This window comes from Dryobates pubescens, chromosome 8 (genome assembly GCF_014839835.1).
Source record: "Dryobates pubescens isolate bDryPub1 chromosome 8, bDryPub1.pri, whole genome shotgun sequence".
In the NCBI taxonomy this organism is placed as follows: Eukaryota; Metazoa; Chordata; class Aves; order Piciformes; family Picidae; genus Dryobates; species Dryobates pubescens.
This window is the reverse complement of record NC_071619.1, coordinates 12825736-12846929: the sequence shown is the minus strand read 5'-3', so window position 1 is coordinate 12846929 and position 21194 is coordinate 12825736. Positions and strand designations below refer to the sequence as shown.

At 56.3% G+C, this 21194-nt stretch overlaps 1 protein-coding gene across 1 annotated transcript in view; it reads left to right on the top strand.

The window, feature by feature from the left end:
- The first annotated feature begins 341 nt into the window (after nucleotides 1-341).
- SLIT1 (slit guidance ligand 1) overlaps nucleotides 342-21194 on the top strand; it is a 63369-nt gene continuing 42516 nt past the window's right edge. The window contains exons 1-4 of the mRNA XM_054163409.1: nucleotides 342-696; nucleotides 13029-13100; nucleotides 13409-13480; nucleotides 14124-14195. Of these exons, the coding sequence (XP_054019384.1) occupies nucleotides 488-696; nucleotides 13029-13100; nucleotides 13409-13480; nucleotides 14124-14195 (425 nt within the window). The 5' untranslated portion in view covers nucleotides 342-487. The remainder of the gene's footprint in view (nucleotides 697-13028; nucleotides 13101-13408; nucleotides 13481-14123; nucleotides 14196-21194) is intronic.

Genomic DNA, 21194 nt, shown 5'->3' with positions numbered 1-21194 from the left:
CGCAGGCTCATTTACCGGTCTCTGCCAGCCCCTCCGGTTCCCCTGTCCACACGCTCTCCTTGTTACTTACAACCCAACTCCGTCTCACTGAGAGGAGCGGCTGCCCCGTGCGCTAAACCCGCAGTCCCGAGCTATGGGACCGAGCCTGATCCCGCTTTGCCGCACAGCCGGAGTGGTGCAGAACCCCGACGGCTGCGGCCGGCTGGTGCTCTGCCCGGCCGGGACTGCTCCTACCCTCGCCAGGGGGGCGGGGAGGGGCGACGGCGGGGGGCCTGTCGGGGTGGGCAGGGCGTGAGGGAGGAGCCAGCGTGGAGGCTGTGCCTGGGCTGCGGGATGGGGCGGCAGTGAGGCGGGCGGGTAGGTGGGTGCGCGCCGACGGGGCTACCGCCCCGGAGCCTGAGCCGTACTGAGCCGCGTCGAGAGCAGCCCAGCTCCGTTCCCCGGTGATGCGCAGTGGCCCCGCCGCCTAACCCCGCTGCCCGCTGCCATGGCGGCCCCAACTCCCGGGAGGGGTGCGGCGGCGGGGGTCCCGGCGGGGCTGCGGGCCGCTGCCTGGCTGCTGGCGTGCGCCGCGCTGTGCCGCGGCCGCGCCGCCGCCTGCCCGCCGCTCTGCGCCTGCACCGGCACCACGGTGGACTGCCACGGCACGGCCCTCCGCGCCGTGCCCAAGAGCATCCCCCGCGGCACCGAGCGCCTGTGAGTACCGGCGGGCTTTGTCCGGCCCGGCGCGGCGGGGGGAGCGGCTGCGGCGGGAGTGTGCAGGAGCCCGGCGGGGTGCTGTGGCGAGTGCCCCTTCTGGGGGGGGCTACGCGGTCAAAAGTGAGGGCCAGGACCAGCGGAACTGTGAGTGCAAGGTCCTAGCACGGGGGGGTACGTCAGGAGCGTGTATGAGAGCCCGTCCGGTGACGCGTGTGCAAGAGTCTGCCCCGGGTGTGCGTGAGCGATAGCCTGGCTGAGGGGGTGTGCAAACGCTTATCCGAGGAGGGTGCGGATGTCTGTTATGGGATGCTTGTGCAAATGTTTCGGGTTGGGGGTAGGGAGCGGGCTATGCCCGTGTGCCAGAGCCTGGTGGGGTGGGCGCATCCTTCTCTGCAGCGGGCTTGTGTAAAAGTGCTGTCCAGGGATGAGTGTGCAAGAGCCTGTTGCGTGGGTATATATATGGGAATCATACCCTCCATCGCGGGGTGCAGTAGCCCGTCGATGTGGGGAGCAATGAGTGTGCAACCCTTCATCTGTGGAAGGGGTGTGGAAGGGGTCCAGCACGTGCAGGAGCCTGCGGGTGACAGTGTGTGTGCAAACATGCAGAGCAGCACTGGGATCAGAGGTGTGCCTGAGGAGGCAGGTTGTTCCTGCTGGACATCTGCACTGAGGTGGCCTGGAACAGGCTGTACGCGTGGAGCTGGGTTCCCCATCGAACCCACAGGTAGATGTGTGGCTTCCCCTGCTGTAGCTTGTTATGGGGTACTCACACAGCCGGAGAGGTTGGCTCAAGGTCCCTGCCACCACAAGTCCCTACCCGTGCTGGATAGCCCTTTGTCCCCGGGAATCCGTCCTGGCAGATCTGCATAGGGTGCCATGGTCAGGCTCCGTTCCCCCACGCTCCCCTTGGGGCCCGCCCAACTTGCCCAGCCCTGCCGGTCCCCTGTGTCGGCACCTCACCGCTAATGAAAGCCCCAGCCGCATCCTCGGGAGTGCTGGGGCTGTCCCTAGGTCTCTTTCTCTCACACCCATAGTCCAGTCGGCAGTGGGGGTCTTGCGGTTCGTGCTGACCTCTTCTGAGTGGAATGTCCCTCTGCCACTGCACCCAGCTAGGCAGGTCTCCCTCCTAGGGAGTCGTGTGGCTGCAGCAGGTCCCCGCTCCGGGGAGAGGAACACGAGCTGAATGTGTCCAGCCCGCTGCTGACTGCAGGCTCCCGGTTTGCAGGTGACCCCAGGCCAAGCAGGAGAGCAAGATTGTCCTCCGCTCAGGCTGCCTCGTCCCATAGGCTATGGTGACACAATAGCCCATCCCCAGCCGCGGGGCCAAGCTGCCCCAACATCCCCGTTGCAGTGCCAGGAAGCACTGGACTACCACCTGCTCGGGCAGCAGAGCCGCAGGACGTGGCCCGGGACAGCCACATGCGCACACGCCACGGGGCTGCTCCTGTCCCTGCCTCCGGTTACTGGAGTGTGGATATGCCCTTTGCCTGCGGCTGGGGAGAGACCCCGCAGGCAGCGACTGCAGGCAGCCTGGCAGCTGCCGGGGCTGCACCCAGCATGTAGTGCTGAGAGCTCTGCGGGACGCCGCTGGAGTGGAGTTTTCTCTTCTGCCATTCTGGGTTATTACCCAGCACAGCAACCAGGCTGCTGTGAGCTGCAGTCCCACAGCGCTGGTCTGGGAGCTCTGAGACAGGATCCCCCTTTCCCCCAAACCCATGGCAGGGGGGGAGGTTTGCATACAGCCTGCACCAGCCCTTTCTGCCCCTTGGGGAGCTCGGTATGTTTCACAGCATCTGCTCTCCACGCACCCAGGTGCAGGGTGCTGGGGGTGCATGGGCAGGGAGCTTCTGCCTGCCAGGCAGGTGCCCAGCACAGCTCAGACAAGATGATGCTGGAACAGGCAGATGGAGGGTGTGCTGGGATGGATGTCTCGCTCTTGGCCCACAAGGTATCTCAACCCCTCCAGCAGTGGGTCCTGCTTGCTGCCTCTTGTTCTGCCTCAGCTGACCTGGCGCTCCATGCTCATGGCTGCCCGGCAACGTTGGGTTTTCTGTATACTCCCGCAGCTGCCGATGCCGAATCTGCTGGCTGGGCTGAGCTAGACAGGCTGCTCTCTCGTGGGTGTTGTCTGCTGGGTAACTGCTTCCCGCTGTGTTGCACACCCTTGCAGGTGCTTGAGGGTGTCTGTGCAGTGCAGGTCTGTCCCCGAGTAGTGAATTCCTGCTGTAACAGCCTGTAAGCAAGTTTGAGTTCCCTGTAGAGAGGCTGCAACCTCTCAGTCTCCAACTCCTCACTACTTGATGAAGCAGGGTCAGCTAGCAACCACGGGGGAGTCTGCAGCAGGGGCTGTGCTTGGGACTTGCTGTCTCCAGGGGACAGCTTTCCTTGGGAAGCCAGTAACCTCTTACTGGTGCCCTCCGCTGTGTGCCTCTTTTCCCGAGCCCCAGGATGCACAGTGTGAGTGATGGAGGCCTTGCCATGCATCCCACAGTGCTGATGAGCAGTGGTGTCCCTCATGTTGCCTGCCTGTTGAATGCCCACAGCTTTGTTGGGCAGACAGTGTGGTGTTTGGAGGCTCTAGGCTTTTGGCTGAGCCTCATGGGGGTATGGGTTGAATCCCTGGACAGGGCAGCACTGCTGCCACAGATGTGCATGCCAGCACTGCCAGAGTCATCCTGGGGACTTAGACAGCAGTGTCCTGTGGTGAGGTCTGAACTCCATCACTTTTGACATGCACCCTTTTCCTGTGAAGAAGAGGGAATTATTTGCCTTGCAGAGTCACTGCAACTTTGGACAGTCATGAAATGGGGAGATACTGTCTTATCTTCTGCTTGAAGATTTCCCCTGTGATGTCTTCCTGGTGCTGTGCTGGTCAGGGCTGAAGACCTGTCTAGAATGGAGCATGTTTGGTGGCTGCATGGAGAGACACAGGACCCCTCTTTCCTTGCACCAGGACACAGCACATCCAACATAAATACCAAGTGGTGCCTGCACCCAACGCCTCTGCCTGCATCAGGCTCTGAGCAGAGAGGCTTGTGCTGCAGCAAGATGGGAAGCAGCAAAATCTCTGGGTGCTTTGCACAGCTGCCTGTGCTCCTCCTATGCCTCTGGCAAGCATGATGGAACTAGTCCTGAAGACACTGTAAGCAGGATGGGGCAATTATCCTCCAGCGCTAGAGTGTTATCTGCTCTTGGGAGTCCCTCAGGTCTCAGCTGCCAGAGGAGAGCTGTGGGAGAAGGGCATAATTCCCTTCCCTGTTCACTTGTTTTTCCTTCTTTCTGTGAAAGCATCTTTGAAGAGGAGACTGCCCTCTTGGGGAGCTGGGTTGCTCTCCCTATGCCAGCAGGATAAGTGCAAATTTGCCACTGTCAAATGGCTGGTTCCAGACCAGCTCTTTGCTTGTGGGGGAGGTACTGAGCCTGTTATCACAGCACTCACTCCTGCTTTTGAAGTTTTCAGCTGAGAATTGCCCTAACTCACCATTCAGCCCACCAGAGAGGAGGCTGTTAAGTGTGCAGTGCCTCTCTCCCCTCACGTGGGGGGCAGCAGAGCTGGGTTTGGTGATCCCCGTCATTGCATCCTCCTTGGCTCCCTCTTCTCCCTCCCAGCATCCCTGACCTGAGCATTGCATGGAGTTCCTGTTTGCCTTGTTCCTCCTGCTGAAATGGGCCTCATCCAGCTCACAGCCATCTCTGCCATCTCCCCCATCTGCATTGTTGGAGGGAAGGGGTGCTGATCTCCAGCCTTTGGGTACAGGAGCACGATTCCAGGGCAGGTGCACCTGATGAATGTTTGTGCTCTGCCTAACTGTCCCATGCTGAAATTGCAGCAGTGAGATCTTGTTCAGATCATATTGGTTCCTTCATGCACCCATGCCTGGAGAAGAGAAGGCTCCAAGGAGACCTTATTATGGCCTTTCAGTATCTTAAGGGGGCCTACAAGAAAGCTGGGGAGGGACGTCTTAGGGTGTCAGGTAGTGACAGGACTGGGGGGAATGGAGGAAAACTAGAAATGGGTAGATTCAGATTGGATGTTAGGAAGAAATTCTTCCCCACAAGGGTGGTGAGACACTGGCACAGGTTGCCCAGGGAGGTGGTAGCAGCCCCATCCCTGGAGGTTTTTAAGGCCAGGCTGGATGTGGCTCTGAGCAACTTGATCTAGTGTAAGGTGTCCCTTCCCATGGCAGGGGGAGTTGGAACCAGATGATCATGGTCCCTTCCAACCCTAACAATTCTGATTCTATGTCTCACTCCAGCCAGTTCAGCAAAATTTCTCTCAGCAGCCAGGCTGATGTGTCACAGCTGTATTCATGCACTTGACACTGGTGGTTGGCCTGTGTCTCCTTGGGAGGCTTTGGGGAACATTAATTCTTAGGAAGTGCCTTGGAGGGGGTCAACCTCCCTGTTCCATGGTGTGTCTGGGCAAGTTTTTGGCGTAGCAGCTAAGCAGGCTGGTCAGGGGGCAGGATGCAGGACTGATATCCAGCCAGGGCAGTGCTCACCCAGCCTGGCTGCCCTTGGCTCTCCGGAGAGCCAGTGTTGGGCACGGGGAGGATGCAGGCTGGCTGGGAAAGGCAGCCTGCTCAGCCTACTACGGTGGCTTCCTTGGGAGCCTTCCCGGACAGAGGAAATTTGCAATTCTATTCCAATTTCTCCCTTCAGCTACGTCCAAGGCAGATGCTGTCTATATATCACCATGGCAACGCTGCGTTCTCGCTCTCCATGGAATTGCATGCTGGAAAAATATTAGTTTAAAAAACTATGTCATGTTTGTATTGACTGAAGCCGAGGCTGATAGCGGAGGATCTATTGTCCCCTGCTTGGGAAAAGTCACCAGTAAGAGGCAATAAAGGCAGGCGGATTGGCCTCTGGTGACCACTTCTCACCCCACACGGCAATTGCTTCCCTATAAACCCTTCCCTAGCTCTGTTTTATTACATCCCTTAAAATAGATATTTTTGCCTTAAATGCGCTGCCAGTTTGCTTCTCGAGGGTGATACATTGTGCTGCCGGCAATTCCTGGCTGCTGAGGTGAGAGCAAGAAAGGGGAATGGTTCCTGGCTTTGATTGTGGGTCTCTCACCTGCACCTTCAAAGCCCCTTGCTGCTGCTCTCCCCAGAGCCTGCATCTGTGGGGTGCAGAATAACACCCTGGGTACACACCCCCACAGAAACCGCCTAACTGACTTGTTGCAGGAGGTGCATTTGCTTTGAATTTCATGCTCCTCGACTTCCATTGTTTCTCACCAAACCTCCGGCCAGCAGAGGAGTGAGGCAGCTAGGAAATGCAAACAATGCTCAAGAGACCACCACGAGGGAAGGAGCAGGGCATGCAGCCCGGGGGAAAAGAGGTGGGGAAGGCAGGGAAAGGGTGTCCTCTCTGGGGGAAAGTGTGTGAGCCTGTGACTCCACACTGAGAGGGGCTTCTTCCATCCTTGCTTTGCTTTGCTTTGCCCTCCTGGGAGCTGGCATGGGCAGGTGAGGTGAGCAGTAGAGCAGGATGTTCTTGCGTGCATGCACAGGAGGGCAAGGTGGGCAACCAAGGAGCCTGTCTTTGTCTCATATCCAATTCCTTCTTGGGTTCTCTGTCTGTTCCAGAGGTCCTTATTGCCACAGATGCATCCTCTTTACTGATACTGAAATAACCTTTCATACAACCTGAGAAAGGGAAGGGGACATGTCTGGGTATGTTTGCCTGAAAGGCAATAAAAGGCACTTGTGCAGTAGCAAATGGCCCCCTCCCAGGGGATGTCAGACCCAGATCACTCTCCCCAGCAGGCTTCCAGCGCACGTAGCTCCAAGGCCAGCTCCGACACCTGTCCCCCTGTCCCCACTCGAGGGATGGCTACAATGGCAGAGTGGCAAGCAGAGGTTGTCCTGCTTTGTGATGCCAGGCTGCAGTTGGCAATGTAGGCAGTGAGAAGGGATAGCCGTTAGAGTCATGGTGCTGCTGGAAGCAGAAAGGCAGTGAGGTGGGTGCCGGGAACCTCTCCATGGTGCTGGTGCAGGGTTGGTCCCAGGCTGTCACCTCCAGGAGGGTCTCAGGTCTCCCTGCCACATTCGGGCTCTGAAGCTGTGCTGAGTATCTGCGTTCCTGGCATGCATTTTGGATGCACTTGCTGCTCAAAATAGCAGAGGCAAGTGTCCTGTGGGGGAGAAAGGCTGCTAGGAGGAGGAAGATCAGAAAAAAGGAAGATTAATTTTTCAAGTGATGCAGCTGAGGAGCAGCCCTGGGCACCAAGAGTGGGAGAGATGCAAGCTACTGGCCCTGCATATTTCTCAGTAGGAGGAAGCCTCAGCTCCAAAATGGGATATTCCAAGAGACCCATCTGGTTTGGAGTTGAGTAGGCATCTGAAACAAAGCAATTTGGGTGAGCTTGTCCTCCCATCCCTGCTGTGAGCTGATTCATGAGGGATGAACAAAGGGTGTTTGCTGAGGAAGATGCAGGGTGGATTGGACCTCGATCTGCAGAGTGACAGGATGAAGCCTGAGGGCTCGGCTGCCTCCACTGCCCTGGGAAGCAGAGGATCCACGGGGGCAGTTATACCCCATGCCAGGCTACTCAGCCCAAAAAGCCAAACTCTGAGGTTATGAGGGAAAACTGTTCTCTTGGCTGAGCCTCAGTTTCCCCATTTGTGAAGCAGACACAACCTGCTGCCTTTTCTCTTTCAAAGCGGGGTTGTGGGAGGTTATTTATTTTCAACCTGAAGGTGACACACCACGATGCTGTGCGAGTGTAAAGCATTCTCTGACTGTGAGCAGCTAATGGCTGTGGCATGAAAACCCCAGAGAGAAGTTATGAAGAGCAGAAAGCCTTCCAGATCCTCACCTACTTGCACGATCGATGCTGTTTGTAACACTTAAAAATTTATTGTGATGCTAACCTGCTTTAGTACCTCGTAAAAGCTTGCAAAGCCTCTTGTGCTCTGTGCTGGGGGCCAACGCTGTGTGTGGGGCTGGGTTCCCCTTAGGCTAAGGGTAGTGGTTATTGTGAGATGAGCCCAAAGAGCACCGAGCTGCTCTTGGAGCTATGTCCTCTTTGAGCACATCGCCTGGCAGGCATCTGGTAAGTGGGGTGCTGGCGAGGTGTTTGAGGTGTATGGCACTCTTAAAGGAACTTTGATGAACTCTATGGGCACCCATGCTCTCTCTTCAGGGATTCTGGTCAGGGCAGGGTAGCTGTTGTAGCTCTGTCAGATGAGGGTGTGGGTGCCCAGTCCCCACTCCTGGAGCAGTGAGCAGCAGCACCATGTACCCACCTTGCTCCTTGGAGGGGATGGGGTTAGTACCCAACCATAGCTCCAAGGGCTGCAGGGATGGATGTGAACATCCCTCCATGCTGGCACTGGAGTGGACTAGTCCTCTGAAGAATGAAAAGGGCTCTGCCCTGTCTTTTGCTTGGGCAGCTCAGCAAGCTTGTGCTGAGACTTGATTACATTCAAGCAGCCGGGTGAAATCTTGAGAAGACTTCAAAAATGCAATAAAAGTGTAGGATGAAAGGTTGCAGCTGCTCTGCCCCCCCAGTGCTGAGCAGAGAGGTCAGTCAGGGGTCTGAGCCTCATCCATGTTTCCATTAGCAGTCTGTGTGGTGGGACACAAGCTGCTTGTGACATCTGCAGATGTCACCAGGCTGGGAGAGATGCAAGCAGGCTGGAGGATGGGCTGAGATTTCCAAGTGGGCTTGGTGAAGAGGAGTGTGCTGACAAAAAGGATGCTGTTGCCTGGGGACTTAAGGAAGATGTTGGTCGAGAGTGGATCACCAATAGGACAGATGTGGGATGGGCCATGAACTAAGCAGTCCTATCTCTGCGAGGCAGAGAGGCCCCCAGGGAGGGTTGTGACCCTGGTGCTGGGGGCTAGCTGAGGGGTACAGGATTGTGAGAGGGGAACAGGACTGTGAGCAAGGGAGCAGCCTGGGCTCTGCACTGTGGGGGCTGAGGCAGGCAGGAATGGGGTTCATCTGTAGTGAAGGGGGTCAGGTCAGAGTTTTGGGATGGGGTTCATCTGTAGTGAAGGGGGTCAGGTCAGAGTTTTGGGATGGGGTTCATCTGTAGTGAAGGGGGTCAGGTCAGAGTTTTGGGATGGGGTTCATCTGTAGTGAAGGGGGTCAGGTCAGAGTTTTGGGATGGGGTTCATCTGTAGTGAAGGGGGTCAGGTCAGAGTTTTGGGATGGGGTTCATCTGTAGTGAAGGGGGTCAGGTCAGAGTTTTGGGATGGGGTTCATCTGTAGTGAAGGGGGTCAGGTCAGAGTTTTGGGATGGGGTTCATCTGTAGTGAAGGGGGTCAGGTCAGAGTTTTGGGATGGGGTTCATCTGTAGTGAAGGGGGTCAGGTCAGAGTTTTGGGAACAGTCCTTGAGGACAGTGACATGCTGGAATAGGGCACGGGGGAGTGGCAGTCCCTGTCCCTGAAGGAACCATGTCAGGATTGATGGAGGGCTGCAAAGATACTGCTGCGAGGTGCATGACCTTGCAGCCTTCATTTCTCAGCTTCCCTGGTTATTATCTGGCACTGCTGGCTCCAGCTGCGGTCAGGGCTCTGGGATGAGGACTTTGGAGCTGCTAGGAGGGAAGCTGTGTCCCTGGGGGCCAGTGCTCTGAGCCAAGGACAGAAATGGCAGTGATGGTGACCATGGAGGAAGGGACACATCACAGGAACGATACAACTACTGGCCTTGCTGGGCACCAGCAGCCCTCAGAGCAGGGACCACTGGAGCATGGCTGGCTGCAGGTGTTGCTGGCATGAACCTCTTCTCTGGAAGTCCCTTCAGTCAGTGCCCAGGTGCTGTGGGTGCCCACCCTGTGCTGGCACTGACAGGCCAGAGTGTGTTTCTCTGCTTGTAGGTGCAAATACAGGATTTTGTCCTGCAGAGTTCCCCTCTGCTGCTCCAGGAGTGGGAGGCCAGGGAGCACAGCACCAGGATTTGTGCCTGGCTGTGAGCTGGGCTGAGCACAAGGACTGGAACCATGTGTGTGCCCAATAGCTGAGGCTCTGCAGCAGAGCACAGAGAGTGGGGCTGTGCTGTCTGCTCCTCCCAGCTCCTGGTAAATCAGTGCCCAGGGAAATACCACTCAACGTTGGCTGTATTTAATAAATTACCTCTCAGCATTTGCACTCTCTGAGGCTGTTACTGAGTTAGTGTAGCTCCAAACCCTGGAAGGGAAAAGACGCATCAGGCCCCCCGGGAATGGAGTGAGCTATCCAAAGCTAGAAACCAAATATAAACCCAGACTATGCAAATCCAGTCTAACGAACCCTGCTGCAGCACAGACATCCCATCTGGGAGTGGGATGATCCACAAGCAACGTAGCAAAGGGACTGCTTGTTTTAATGACTTTGTTCTTCCCAGGGAGAAATGGGAGGGGGTGTTCTGAAACTTCAAGGTTGCAAATGAAAATTCGCTGCCTCTCCAGTGGCAGTGTGAGGTTCGGGATGCTGGGGGAAGGAGAGGGCAGCCTGGATTCCTGGGATTAAACCCTATGGATTGATGGGGAAGGAGCGTACCCTGCATCTCTGCTTTCACATCACAGTCCAGAAATGCAGCCATTCTGCCAGGCAACTCCCCAGGCACACCAGTCCTTATGGAAGCTCTGCTGTGTGGGGCAGGGCAGGGTGTTTTGCTTCACTAGGAAAGGGCATGGAGGCAGCGGGTGAGCAGCTGAGCAGCGGGGATCTGGCTTTCTGGGCACAGCAGGCTGTAATTTATCTCCATGAGGAACTGAAGGGGATTTAGAAGGGGGAAAAATGGCTTGAAGTTAAATAGCAGTATTGCCTCGGCATCCTTACAAATAAGCTTTACCTGCTGTTCTTTCCCATCTTGGTTGCAAAAGCCATCATTTGCCCGAACAAAGGCGGGGGGGGGGAATGCTGAAAGGAGTTGTCAGGGTCAGTCTCCGAGAGAGCAGGGCTGTGAAGGGCCCCTGGGATACTGTGGTGCTGGAGGGATAGCTACCAGCCCCAGTGCTGGAGCACCTCAAAGATGCAGGGAGCAGAGGCTGGGATGGGCTACATGGCTGCCCACCAAGGTGGTCTGTCGTTGGGCACTGCCCCAGGGCAGCACATCTTGTATGTGCCTGCCTCTTTTTGCTGAAGTATTTGGGTTCAGGCTGCTCTGTCCCAGAAGGTTCCTGGGGGAGAGAACTAGCCATGCTCAGTGGAGGGACTGGCCATGCTCAGTCATGGCTCTTTGGTGTTCCTCCATGTCTATGCTGCCCTGCCTTTGCTCTGCCTCTGGCTAAGGCTCTGGGGTGCTGGTGTGCTGAGGACCTCAGAGGTGTCCAAACCCAGCTTGTCTTTCAGACTGAGCTCTTCTGAAATCGAGCCTCTCTGCTCTGTTTGTCTGCAGTACCAGATTTCCTAACTTCCACTCAGACATTGCACCTAGAGTAATGGTTTAAAAGAAGGCGACATGGAAGTCCTGCAGGGGACCTTCCCTCACCAGGAGTTTGAACAGTCACTATTACCTCCAGTTTGGCTTCCAGCATGGTTCTGGGGAGCTTCCAGACCATCTGCTTTGGCAGGGACCCTTTAGGACATTTGGAGAAAACCACCCTTGAAGCCAGAGTTTCTCTCTGCCCTTAGCTGACCTCAAGGCTGTGGTCCATCGGGAGGTGGATACACATCTGCACATACCGAGCCACCCCTCCTGCAGTGACAGATGTCCTTAAAACGCGTGACTCGCCCCAGTGCCCCGAGCCTGAGGCTTACAGGCTGGATGTGGGGTTTGCAGCCCAGGAGAAAGGCAGGACTGAGCCCCACGGGGTGCAGTCTTGCGAGTTGGAGCCTCATCCCCAGGAGCCAGGTGTGCAGGCTGTGGCTATATGGGGAGCTGGGTGAGCCGAGGGGTGGCAGAGCCCAAGTGTGGGTTTCAGTTTAATCGCTGGGGCTGGGGAACCTCTATTCATTCCCCACTTGCATTCATCTGTGTCCTAGTAACAGTGCTTTCCCCACCTCCTTCCCAGCACAGGCACACACGGCTGGATAATGGCAGGAGCCCGACAATCTCGGGCGCTGAATAGCGGTGTAATTAGGAGCCTATAATGGCGAGCTGGAACTCATTAGCCATTATCAGCCGTTTCAGCAGGACAATGGCACACCCCGGGGTGTGTGGCTGTGCTGGCTGGACTCGATGGCCGTACATGCTGCTCGGTGCCTCCGAGGCCAGCCCAGCGCTGACCTTGGCCTCTTGCACGGCTGCAGAGCCCGGTGGTGGGAGGCTTAGTCTCTCAACGGGAATGACGGAGTTTGTATTCGGCCCCTCCTGTCGCAGGGGCTATTCCTGCCCCCAAGTCTCCCTGCCAGCCCTGCGTGCTGGGGTCCTGCCCAGGCACAGCAACCTGCCCCGGAGCGGCGCCCTCCTGTCTCGCTCATGCCGTGGCTCCAGAAGCTTTTGAGCCAGGGAGGCTCCAGGGCCTCTTCCCAAGAGCCAGGGAGGTGTCGCCGGCAGGCTGGGACCACAGCCGTTGCAATGTGTGGGTCCAGCAGTCACACACACCGTGCCCTGGTACTGAGCAGAACTGTGGGCAGGACAGCAGCCGTGGGCTGGGTGTAGGCACCCCATGGGCTGCCCTCTCCTCGTAATTCCACCGGCAGGACGAGCAAGCTGGGACACTATTTTCCTTCTGGTTGGAATACTTGCTCCTGCCTGCACCCAGGGCTTTTGTGTGAGAGTGATGTCAGGAGAAGCAGCTTGGCCTGTGCAAGTGTCTCTTGGAAGGTGAAATATGAAGTGTAGCTTATTCTCCAGGCCTAATGTGTCACATGCCTGTGAAGAGAACCACTTGTGATGCACCAGCTGCACCAGCCTGCAGCTGGGTGTTTGGAGGAATCTTGCTTTTTGAAGGGAAGAGTTGTTTGTTTTCTTACTACCCCTGCCTGCTAAGCCTGTCTGTGTGTTTGGGATGACCTTACCAGGTGTTTGCTGCGTTTTCAGAGCAGGGTGATGTGCACCCAGGCAGGTGGATGCTGGTGTTGCTGCTTATTCCATTGCTGAGGGCTTTGGGGTTCCTGTCCCAAGTCGAGCGTCCAGTGTAGAGACAGAGAGATGGGGGAGGCAGGCAGCCCCTGCCTCTTGCTGCTTTATGGTCAGAAAGATGTCAGCTTACTCACTCCTGGCCAGCCAGACTTCTGTGTGCCCAGTGCTGCTGGCCATTGAGGGCGAGAGTCCTCCTTGGAGCCAGTGTCCAGCTTTCTGATTCTCGGCACACAAATGCAGCAACTACCTCTGTCCTTTGAGCCCTGTCTGCCGTATTTGAGGAGTTACTGAGGAACACAAGTGCCAGGCCACTCTCTGAGTGCTTCCTTGCTGATCTCTGCCTCTTCTCTCTGCAGGGAGCTCAATGGCAACAACATCACACGGATCAACAAGAATGACTTCACTGGGCTGAAGCAGCTCCGTGTCCTGTGAGTTCCCAGCCAGGGGCTGGCTGCCCTGACCTTGGCAGGCACTGTGCTCAGCTTATGGCCCCTTGTGGGGCTGGTAGAGATAAGCCCTTTGCTAGGCTTGTGCCAGTGGGGGCGGAGGGCATCTGTGTTGAGCTGAGCATAGTGGGCTTTCAGCCATGAGGGACTGGGGAGAAAGAGGCCAGGCTGTGTTGAGGGGACGTTAGGGGTGAGGTGGCCCTGGATCCAGAGTATGACTGGGGATACTGTCAGTGAGACAAGGGCGCTGGGGACCACCTTTCCAGAAAGCTGACCCCTTCTGTCTACAGGCAGCTGATGGAGAACCAGATCAGCACAGTGGAGCGTGGGGCATTCGATGACATGAAGGAGCTGGAACGGCTGTAAGTGCCTGGGAACTGAGGTGGGTTGGTGAGGGGCTGTCAGGCTCCATCGCAGAGAGCATCCTCTTCTTTTTGCTTTAAACCATAATGCATCAGTGCTGTTTGTCTTCAAACAGCTTCTCTGCTGCATGGCAGCAGTCATTTACAGCGTGGGGTGCAACCCTCTTTCTGTAGATCTTAAAAGTCCTTTCCGATGCTTTTGAGGTGAGGGGTAGGTTAAATACAAGTCACTCTCTCAGCTATCAGCTGTGTCCTGTATGTTAATGAGGGAGCTGTAAGTTCCAGTCCAGTACTCAGTAAAACAGCTCAGCAGTTTAAAAATCCTGAGCTGCTGGAGCAAATGTGAGGAGCTGAGCGAGCAGCAGGTTAACAGTGCAGTTAAGCAGCAATCAGCAGTTAACAGCCTGGAGTCCTGTCTGCGTGTAATTACAATATTGTGAGTAAGTCTATTAATGCCCCATTGGTTGCCCCCAGCCAGGACTGCTGTGAGCAGGACAGGGGTGTTCTTGCTGGGTGGGATGCTCTGCTGCTAATGGCCCCTCTGAGTCAAAGCGCCCAAGCTGTGCCTGGAGCTGCTGTCTGGGTTGCAGGTGGAGTGTTTGTTTTGCCCTCAGCACCCTGACCCTTTCCTCCTTCCTTGCAGACGTCTGAACCGCAACCAGCTGCACACCCTGCCCGAGCTCCTCTTCCAGAACAACCAGGCACTGTCACGGCTGTAAGTACTCTCTGGGCCAGTGAGGCTCCCTGCCCAGCTTCTCAGGCTGCTCAGGGCTGCCATGGGGTTTGGAGGGGCACTGATGTCCCAAGAAGGTTCTGCTTCTGGGGGGTTGTGCTAGTGGTTACTGGTACACCCTGTTGCTCAGCGACCTGGGCACGCAGCATGATGGGGAATCAGCTTTGTCTTGCAGAAGATGTGAGGCCAGTGCTGTTAAAGACTGAGTTGAACATCCTTATAGTGCATGGGGATGTGGAAGGAGGTACTGGCAGTTTGGGCTGGTAGTGGCATTGCCAAGCTGAGCTGTGCCTCCACAGTGGCAGCAGCAGAGGTGCTGCAAGCACCGCAGCCTCATCTCTGGGTGCAGATCACAGGCTCTGGAGTGGGGTGCCCTTACGCCTTAGACTGCCTTGTCTTGAAGGGAGGCTGAAAGAGGATGTCCTCAAGGGTATTGCATCCTGCCCAGGGACCTCTGCAGGACACAGAACCCCATGGCCCTTCTTGAGAGCTGCCTTTCTGCTGGTGTCCAGGGCAGCCTGGGGAAGGAGAGGGAAGCCCTGCCTAGGGCAGGTCCAGCCCCTTGTGCCTGCTGCCACCTCCCTGCACAGCCCTGCCTGCCCCATCCCTGCTTGTTCCTCTGTGCCTACAGAAACACCTTCAGGGATCACCTCTTGTTGTGCAAGCCCCCGTTCTGCAGGCCCCTCTGTTCCTCCTCGTGCTGTGCAGCAGTAGGCTGCCTAGGGAGGGCCATTGGGATTTTGACAAATATTCTTTTCAGTATTGACTTTCCCTTGCCTGGGGCTGCTTTACTCAGGCAGTGGTGCCACCGGCAGTGCCAGCATCGTTCAAACTGCAAGAAATCCTCTTAACAAAGCATTTTACTGGCTCTAAGCATCACATGCATTGGGAGGGGGTTGTGAGGAGGAGAGGATGCATGGCAGACTGGGGGCAGGTGCTCAGAGAAGGTGCTTACACCCTGTGGCTGAATAGCAGTGGGTAGGCAGGGTGGTTATGACCAGGACACAAGCTCTCTGCTTACTGCATCTTCTATCTCCGTTTCTCAGCTGCAAAACGAGGATGCCAGGTTCCTGCTGGGTCAGGGTACTACTAGATGAAATAACTGAATGGGCTGACACTGCTAGTATCAGGCATGGGCATGTCTGGGGCCAGGCAGTTCTGCCTGTGCAGGCAGGCTGTGGATGAGCTGTTTCGCTCGGTGGCGATGCAGGTTTCTTCCAACAGTGCCAGGGAGGAGTCGGTGTCAGAGTCCAGCCGGAGGCGGTGTAATGAAGGGTTAAAACACTGTGTGGCTTGCCAGTGTGGGATGTGTGAAACGCTGGACCAGTGCCAAAGATGGGCCTAGGTAATGGCAGCTGATAGCACAGGCGTTCAATTAATGATCAAACAGCATTTGTTGAACTCAGCTGTGCTGCATCCTGGCGCCAGCAAGGGCTCATCCTCCTCCAGCCGCCCATTGCATAACAAAGACGTGGTCAAGAGAACTGTTTTACACATAGGAATCTTTCCCTTTTAATCTTCTGTAGGTTTTAATACCAGGCTCTTTCAAGAAGCAAACCCCAACAATTCACTGGGGAGGTGCAGTGCAGCTGCCCAGGTGGGCTGCGTGCTGTGCCCAGCTGCAGAGCTGGGGCTGTGCCATGGAGCGCGTGTGGCTCTGCGCACCCTCGCGGGGTGTGCGTGGGGCTGTGCATACTGCCGTGGGTGAGAGGGCTGCCACCTCACACGCAGGTGTGTTTCAGCCACTGCCTGTTGCTTCCTGCAATGTGGTGGTTGTTTCAAACCCATTTTCTCCTGCTTGCCTCGAAGCTGCTTTCTGACCATGTCTGCTGTGAAAACCACCACCTAGACACCATCACCCAGAGCCCTTCTTTGGCAACGTGAGGCTGTGTAAACAGACTGGGATTTTTGTAGCTCCCCTCAGCTGTAGGCAGTGCTGTGTCTTGGGGAGCTTTGATGCACTCTTTGAGTAGAGTCCCTGTGACAAGCTGTGGGACTGAGGGGGAGGGACTCACTGAGCTGCCTGCCATCCTTCTCTGCAGGATGTTGCCCCACATGCTGCCTGCATTAGTGAAGGCAGGCAGGAATCTACCTGGGGAGCGCATCAGGAGCCACTTCCCTGACAGAGCCTTGGGTGCTGCATTTGGGCAGCAAAGCCTTGCATGCTGGAGGACCTGCTGCTCCCTCTCCTTGTGGTTTCCCATTGCTGAGGTGGGAACAGCAGGGCAGGGGGTGCCCAGGGCAGACCTTGTCTAGACACACTGTCACACTGGCTTAACAGGAGATGGGGTCTGGATCAATGCTGGTCCGACCGGTACAGGAGGTCATAAGGACATTCTTAAATTGCCACAAACCTAGCTCAGGCTACAGGGATATGAGTCACTGGGGAGCAGGTTTAGGTGAAATTGAAATCACCTCTCCTTGAACTGAAATCGGAGCCTCTCTGCCAGGCCTTGCACTTATTTAACTGCTGAAATGGATCTGGGGTGGCCCCATGGCTTGGGGCCCCTTCCCCCAAAGGCAGGCTAGAACCTGTGTTGGTCAGGATGGGATAGGAAGAGAGGGCTCTTACTAGCACAGTGCTCTTGCAAATCTCAGTTTGCATAACATTTTCAGCAAGTGGTGCTGTGAAAGCTTCTCCTTCCCCTGCTCACTGCAGCCACCCATGGCATGCTCTTTGGAGTTCCTGGGCTACCTGCTAGGTCCTCATGTCCTTGCACCTTGATACTAGGAGGTCTTGAGTTAGCAGAAACTGGCTGAACGAGTTGGGCTGAGATCTGTTTAGCTGGGAAATGAGGCTGCCAGGCCTGGCAGGTGGGTGGCAGCTGAAGCATAAAGCCAGGGGTGGGTGCAGGAACCAGTGGAGGTTGCTTAGATGGGTACCTGGGTGCTGGGCAGCACGCTCCAGCCTTTCCTAGCCATACTCTTAATGTATATTTAGTAATGTGGCAGCAGGTTAAGGCAGTTCTCTTGAATGTGGGGTGTGTGCCCATAGAGCAGTTTTCCACTGTACCTGGAGCATCATGGAAATATAAAGCACAGAGAGGAGGACGTTGGGCTTGAGTTGGGCTAGAGAGCTGTTTGCCTGCTTTCTGGGTCTGAGTATCAAAGCCTAATCCATGTTGGTGGTGCTTTGTGGTCTCCCAGCCCAGCTCCAACTGCAATTAGTCACTCGGATCTCAGCTATAGAGAGCATTTGTGCATGGGGATAAAGGAAGGGGCTGGAGTTAAACCTGATCTGTCAGGGCTTAAATAAACTGGGGAATGGCAGGAAAGGGCCAGCGGAATGCAAACCTCAAATGAGGGCATGGGGGGAGGTGAGATGCCTGGAGAGGAATGCTTTCCCCTCAGAATTTCAGAATATTGAGCTGAAGCCTGCCTGGAGCCTCTCCTGGTTTGAGATGGTGGGGTGGAGGGGGTCGTGGCAGCACCTCAGCAGCAGGGCTGGGAGGCAGCAGGACTCTCCGTATGGCCTCTCATTTTATATCCACTGCAATGAGCGGATAACTCATTAAGCAGTCCTGGTGGCTGGAAATGGTGCTGATCTGAGGTTTCACTGGAGAGTTCCTGACCCTGGTGACCCCATCTCAAACTGGGTTTAATTAAACTGTCAGCACTGGACAGAAGAACAAAGCCTTGTGAGCTTGGGGCAGGGTGGGGTATCCCCCAGCAGCTCACTGGGGAAGAACACATCTCCTGTGAGGTGGAGAGCTGATAAAAAATGGATCATTCCTTCCATTGAGGATTACCCAGGCAAGAAGCTGACCTCTGCTATTGCACTGCCTAGTGCTAGTCCCTGGTGCCCCACAGCCCTGCACATAATGGCTTGGCACCAGTGGCCTGGTGCAGCCCCACACCACGCCAAGAGCCAGGGGTCTGCTGACAGACCTCTCTTCAGCATCTCTCCTGAGCTGGCAGGAGTTGTTTGCTGGTTTTTTTATTCCTTTGGCAGAGTGGACTCAAGCCCTTGAGTTTCTCTCTAAGCCCTTGGGAAGGGTGGGGAAGGGATGAGAAGAAGAGTTTTGTAGCCCTTTCTCCCCACCTTCCCTTAAAACCTCTTCCTGAAGTTGTTTTTAAGCCCTTCTGAGGGTGCTGGGTGGGGGATGCGAGGAGGCTGCGATGGCTGCAGCAGCAGGGTGAGAACAGCAACACTGCGGGCGCATCGTCAGGGAGGCAAAGACGTGGGCTGTCGAAATGTGCTAAAGACAGCCAGGATGGCTATAAATAAATGGATTTCTCCAAGGGAGAGCTGAGCTGGTGCAAAGCAAGAGAGGAGCTGTGGGTGCTCAGCTACCGGCAGCTCTGGGGAGATGCTTCGGCAAGGGAGCAGCAGTCCTGGCTGGGTGGATGCCCCTGGGAGTGGCCACCCGGTGGGTTGGGGTTTTTTTGCTGAAAGCTGCTCCACGCTCAGCAGAGTGGGAGCTGAGAGAGGATGAGCAGAGAGTAGGATAAAAAGGTCCTGTCTTTAGAAGGAAGAAGATTTAGGACACAGGCCATGGTCCATTGGCTCCTGTTGGACCCGTGCCAGCAAAAATGGTGGAGAAGACGGTGCTCCATCCGAGCTGGCAGCCAAGTCCAGGGGGAAGGGCTGGCGGGACTGCTTTCCCGTCTACAAGGGCAGGGGCTCCCTGGAAACAGCATTAACATCTCAATCAGGACCAGTGGCTCTCTGAGACAGAGCAGGGACACACTAGATGCTGTAGGAGCTGGCAAAATTGTCAGGCTGCTACAGGACTCTCCTTCTGCAGCTGGAGACTGCAAAGCAGTAGTGATGCTCTACACTGATTTCTGTCTGGGAGCTGAGAGACCGGGGGCTGATCCAGACCTCCTCTGGACCCAAGGGTATTTGAAGATCTGAGTAACGAAGGAGTTTTGAGCTGAGTTGCAGAGAGCACTGCAGCGAGGTATGCTGCATCGTGGTAAGCTCTGAGGCAGGTTCCTTGTATACCATCCCCACAGCTGGCCAAACCCAGCCCTAATTGCCTTTAGAAGAGCAGGCAGAGAGAAACGGAGAGCTGCTAAATAACTTGAGAAAATGCAAATGACGTCCTTCAAGGAGGAGAGGACCACAACCACGCAGGAGGAAGCTGTGAGCTGAGTAGTAGCAAAACAGGGTGACAAGTGAAAAAGGAGCTGTCGGGGAAAGGGATAACAAAGCAGGCCCCGCTCAGATGGGGCTGGCTGCGCGTAGGAAGTGTTGCTTGCGAGTCTCTACCAGTGACTGTTCCTCCCGGCGCTGCACCAGGAAAACCCCCGGAGCAGGAAGGCAGAGATGGAGAAACGTCAGGACAAAAACGCACGCCGGGTGGCCACAGAGCCATCCCGTGCCCCTGGTGGCTGTTCTGATGCCAGGTGGGAAGGGAGGATGCACGGGGGGGGGCTGCTTACTGCTCTGCTTCCCTCCCAAGCTGGGGGGGGGGACTTGCCTGCCCAAGCTCTGGGTTTGATCTGGCGCGGGATTTTCAGCGCCTGCCTGGATGTTGGCTCGCTAGAAATCCTGCTATGGTGTGGGCTGGCTCTGGCTGCGTGCCGGCTCTCCTGTGCCAGACACCCGCCCTGTCCTCCCACAGCCGCTGCTGTTGGGGCTTTGGCTGAGGTTTGCTACCTCCAGCAAGGTTTTGTGCTTGTTCTGTGGCTGGTGAGCTCGGTGTGTGCCAGGGAGCCTGCAGGCGCTGAGTGGGAAGGGGCCTGCGGGCACACCTTTGTGTTTTGTCTGTGCTGGAGCACGGACCTGTCCCTTTCCTGCTGTGGCCTTTGCACAGATGTGCGTGTGCTGGCGTCCCTGCACAGAGGTCTGCAGTCCAAGAGCAAAGTGCCAAGGTGGGAGCAGAGGGCAGCTGCCCCTGCAGCAAGCCCCCCCAGCATCCCCCTACCCACTGCCCCCCTCCCCCTTGCCTGGCAAGGGCCGAGTGTCCCTGGTGTCACTGTGCTCACGTGTCCCCGGGACTGTGGGTGCCATACCCCTTCACGCTCCCTGACAAAGCCCCTTCTGTCAGGGACAGCGCAGGGCTGGCGGGGCCGCGCTAGGATGTTTTTCCCCCGAATACCAATCAGGAGGGGGAGCATGTTTACCCTAGTAGCTGGGTGGGGACTGCAGGGTCTGTGTGCTGCAAGACCTCCCCACCAGCCAAGGGGACAGGGAGGGGGAAGTGAGGCCTCGCTGAAGCTGCTGGGAACAAAGAGTCAGTGTGGCTGGTGACAGCTCTAAGGAAACAAATGTGCCACTAATAGGTGGGGAGGTTACCCAGGAAAAGATGCTGCCAGGCAGGCAGGCGGCCAGCCCCCTTCCTGACTGACTGGCAAGCAGTAAGGGGCTGGGGCTGGCAAAGCCATCTTTGGGGGGCTGTGGTGGGACCAAGATGGGGCAGGTCTGGAGGCCCTTGCACTGCTGTCCACTTGGGGACAGCATCCTTATGGACAGAATAAAGTCATCTGAGGTTTAGTGCTGAGTGTCCCTGCTGGGAAGCTTGTGCAGGGAACTGCTGGCTGCTTGCTTGTTTTCCCCCTTCTTCCTGTCGATAACATGCCACCGACCTCAGCTTTTTACTAGGGCCCCAAAAAGACTCCCTGGGGGATCCTGAATACAGTCAAACCTCAAAGCTTCACGAATTAAACACTTGTTTAAGATAATTTTGTATTTAAGCACTTCCATAAGCTCTTTGGGACCTGACTCACGGTCACACACAGGAGTGCCAGGGTGAGCGTTGCTGCCATGCCCTGACCTGTCACCAAGCAGCTTTCCCCTTTGCTTCCCACCAGGCCTGGACCTCTTGCCACCAGTGTGATGGTGCAGACCCTGCATGGGCATGCCACAGTTCTGTTCTGCACCATTATCCTGCCAGCAAGCCAGTGCTGCCAGGAGCAGGCATTGCCAGCCGGCTGCCTGGAGATAATCTGTCCCCTCCCTCTGTGCACCCTGTTGTGCTTCTGACCCGCAGCCGACTCTGACTTTCTGGGTGTTGAGCTGCTTCCAAGGTTTCT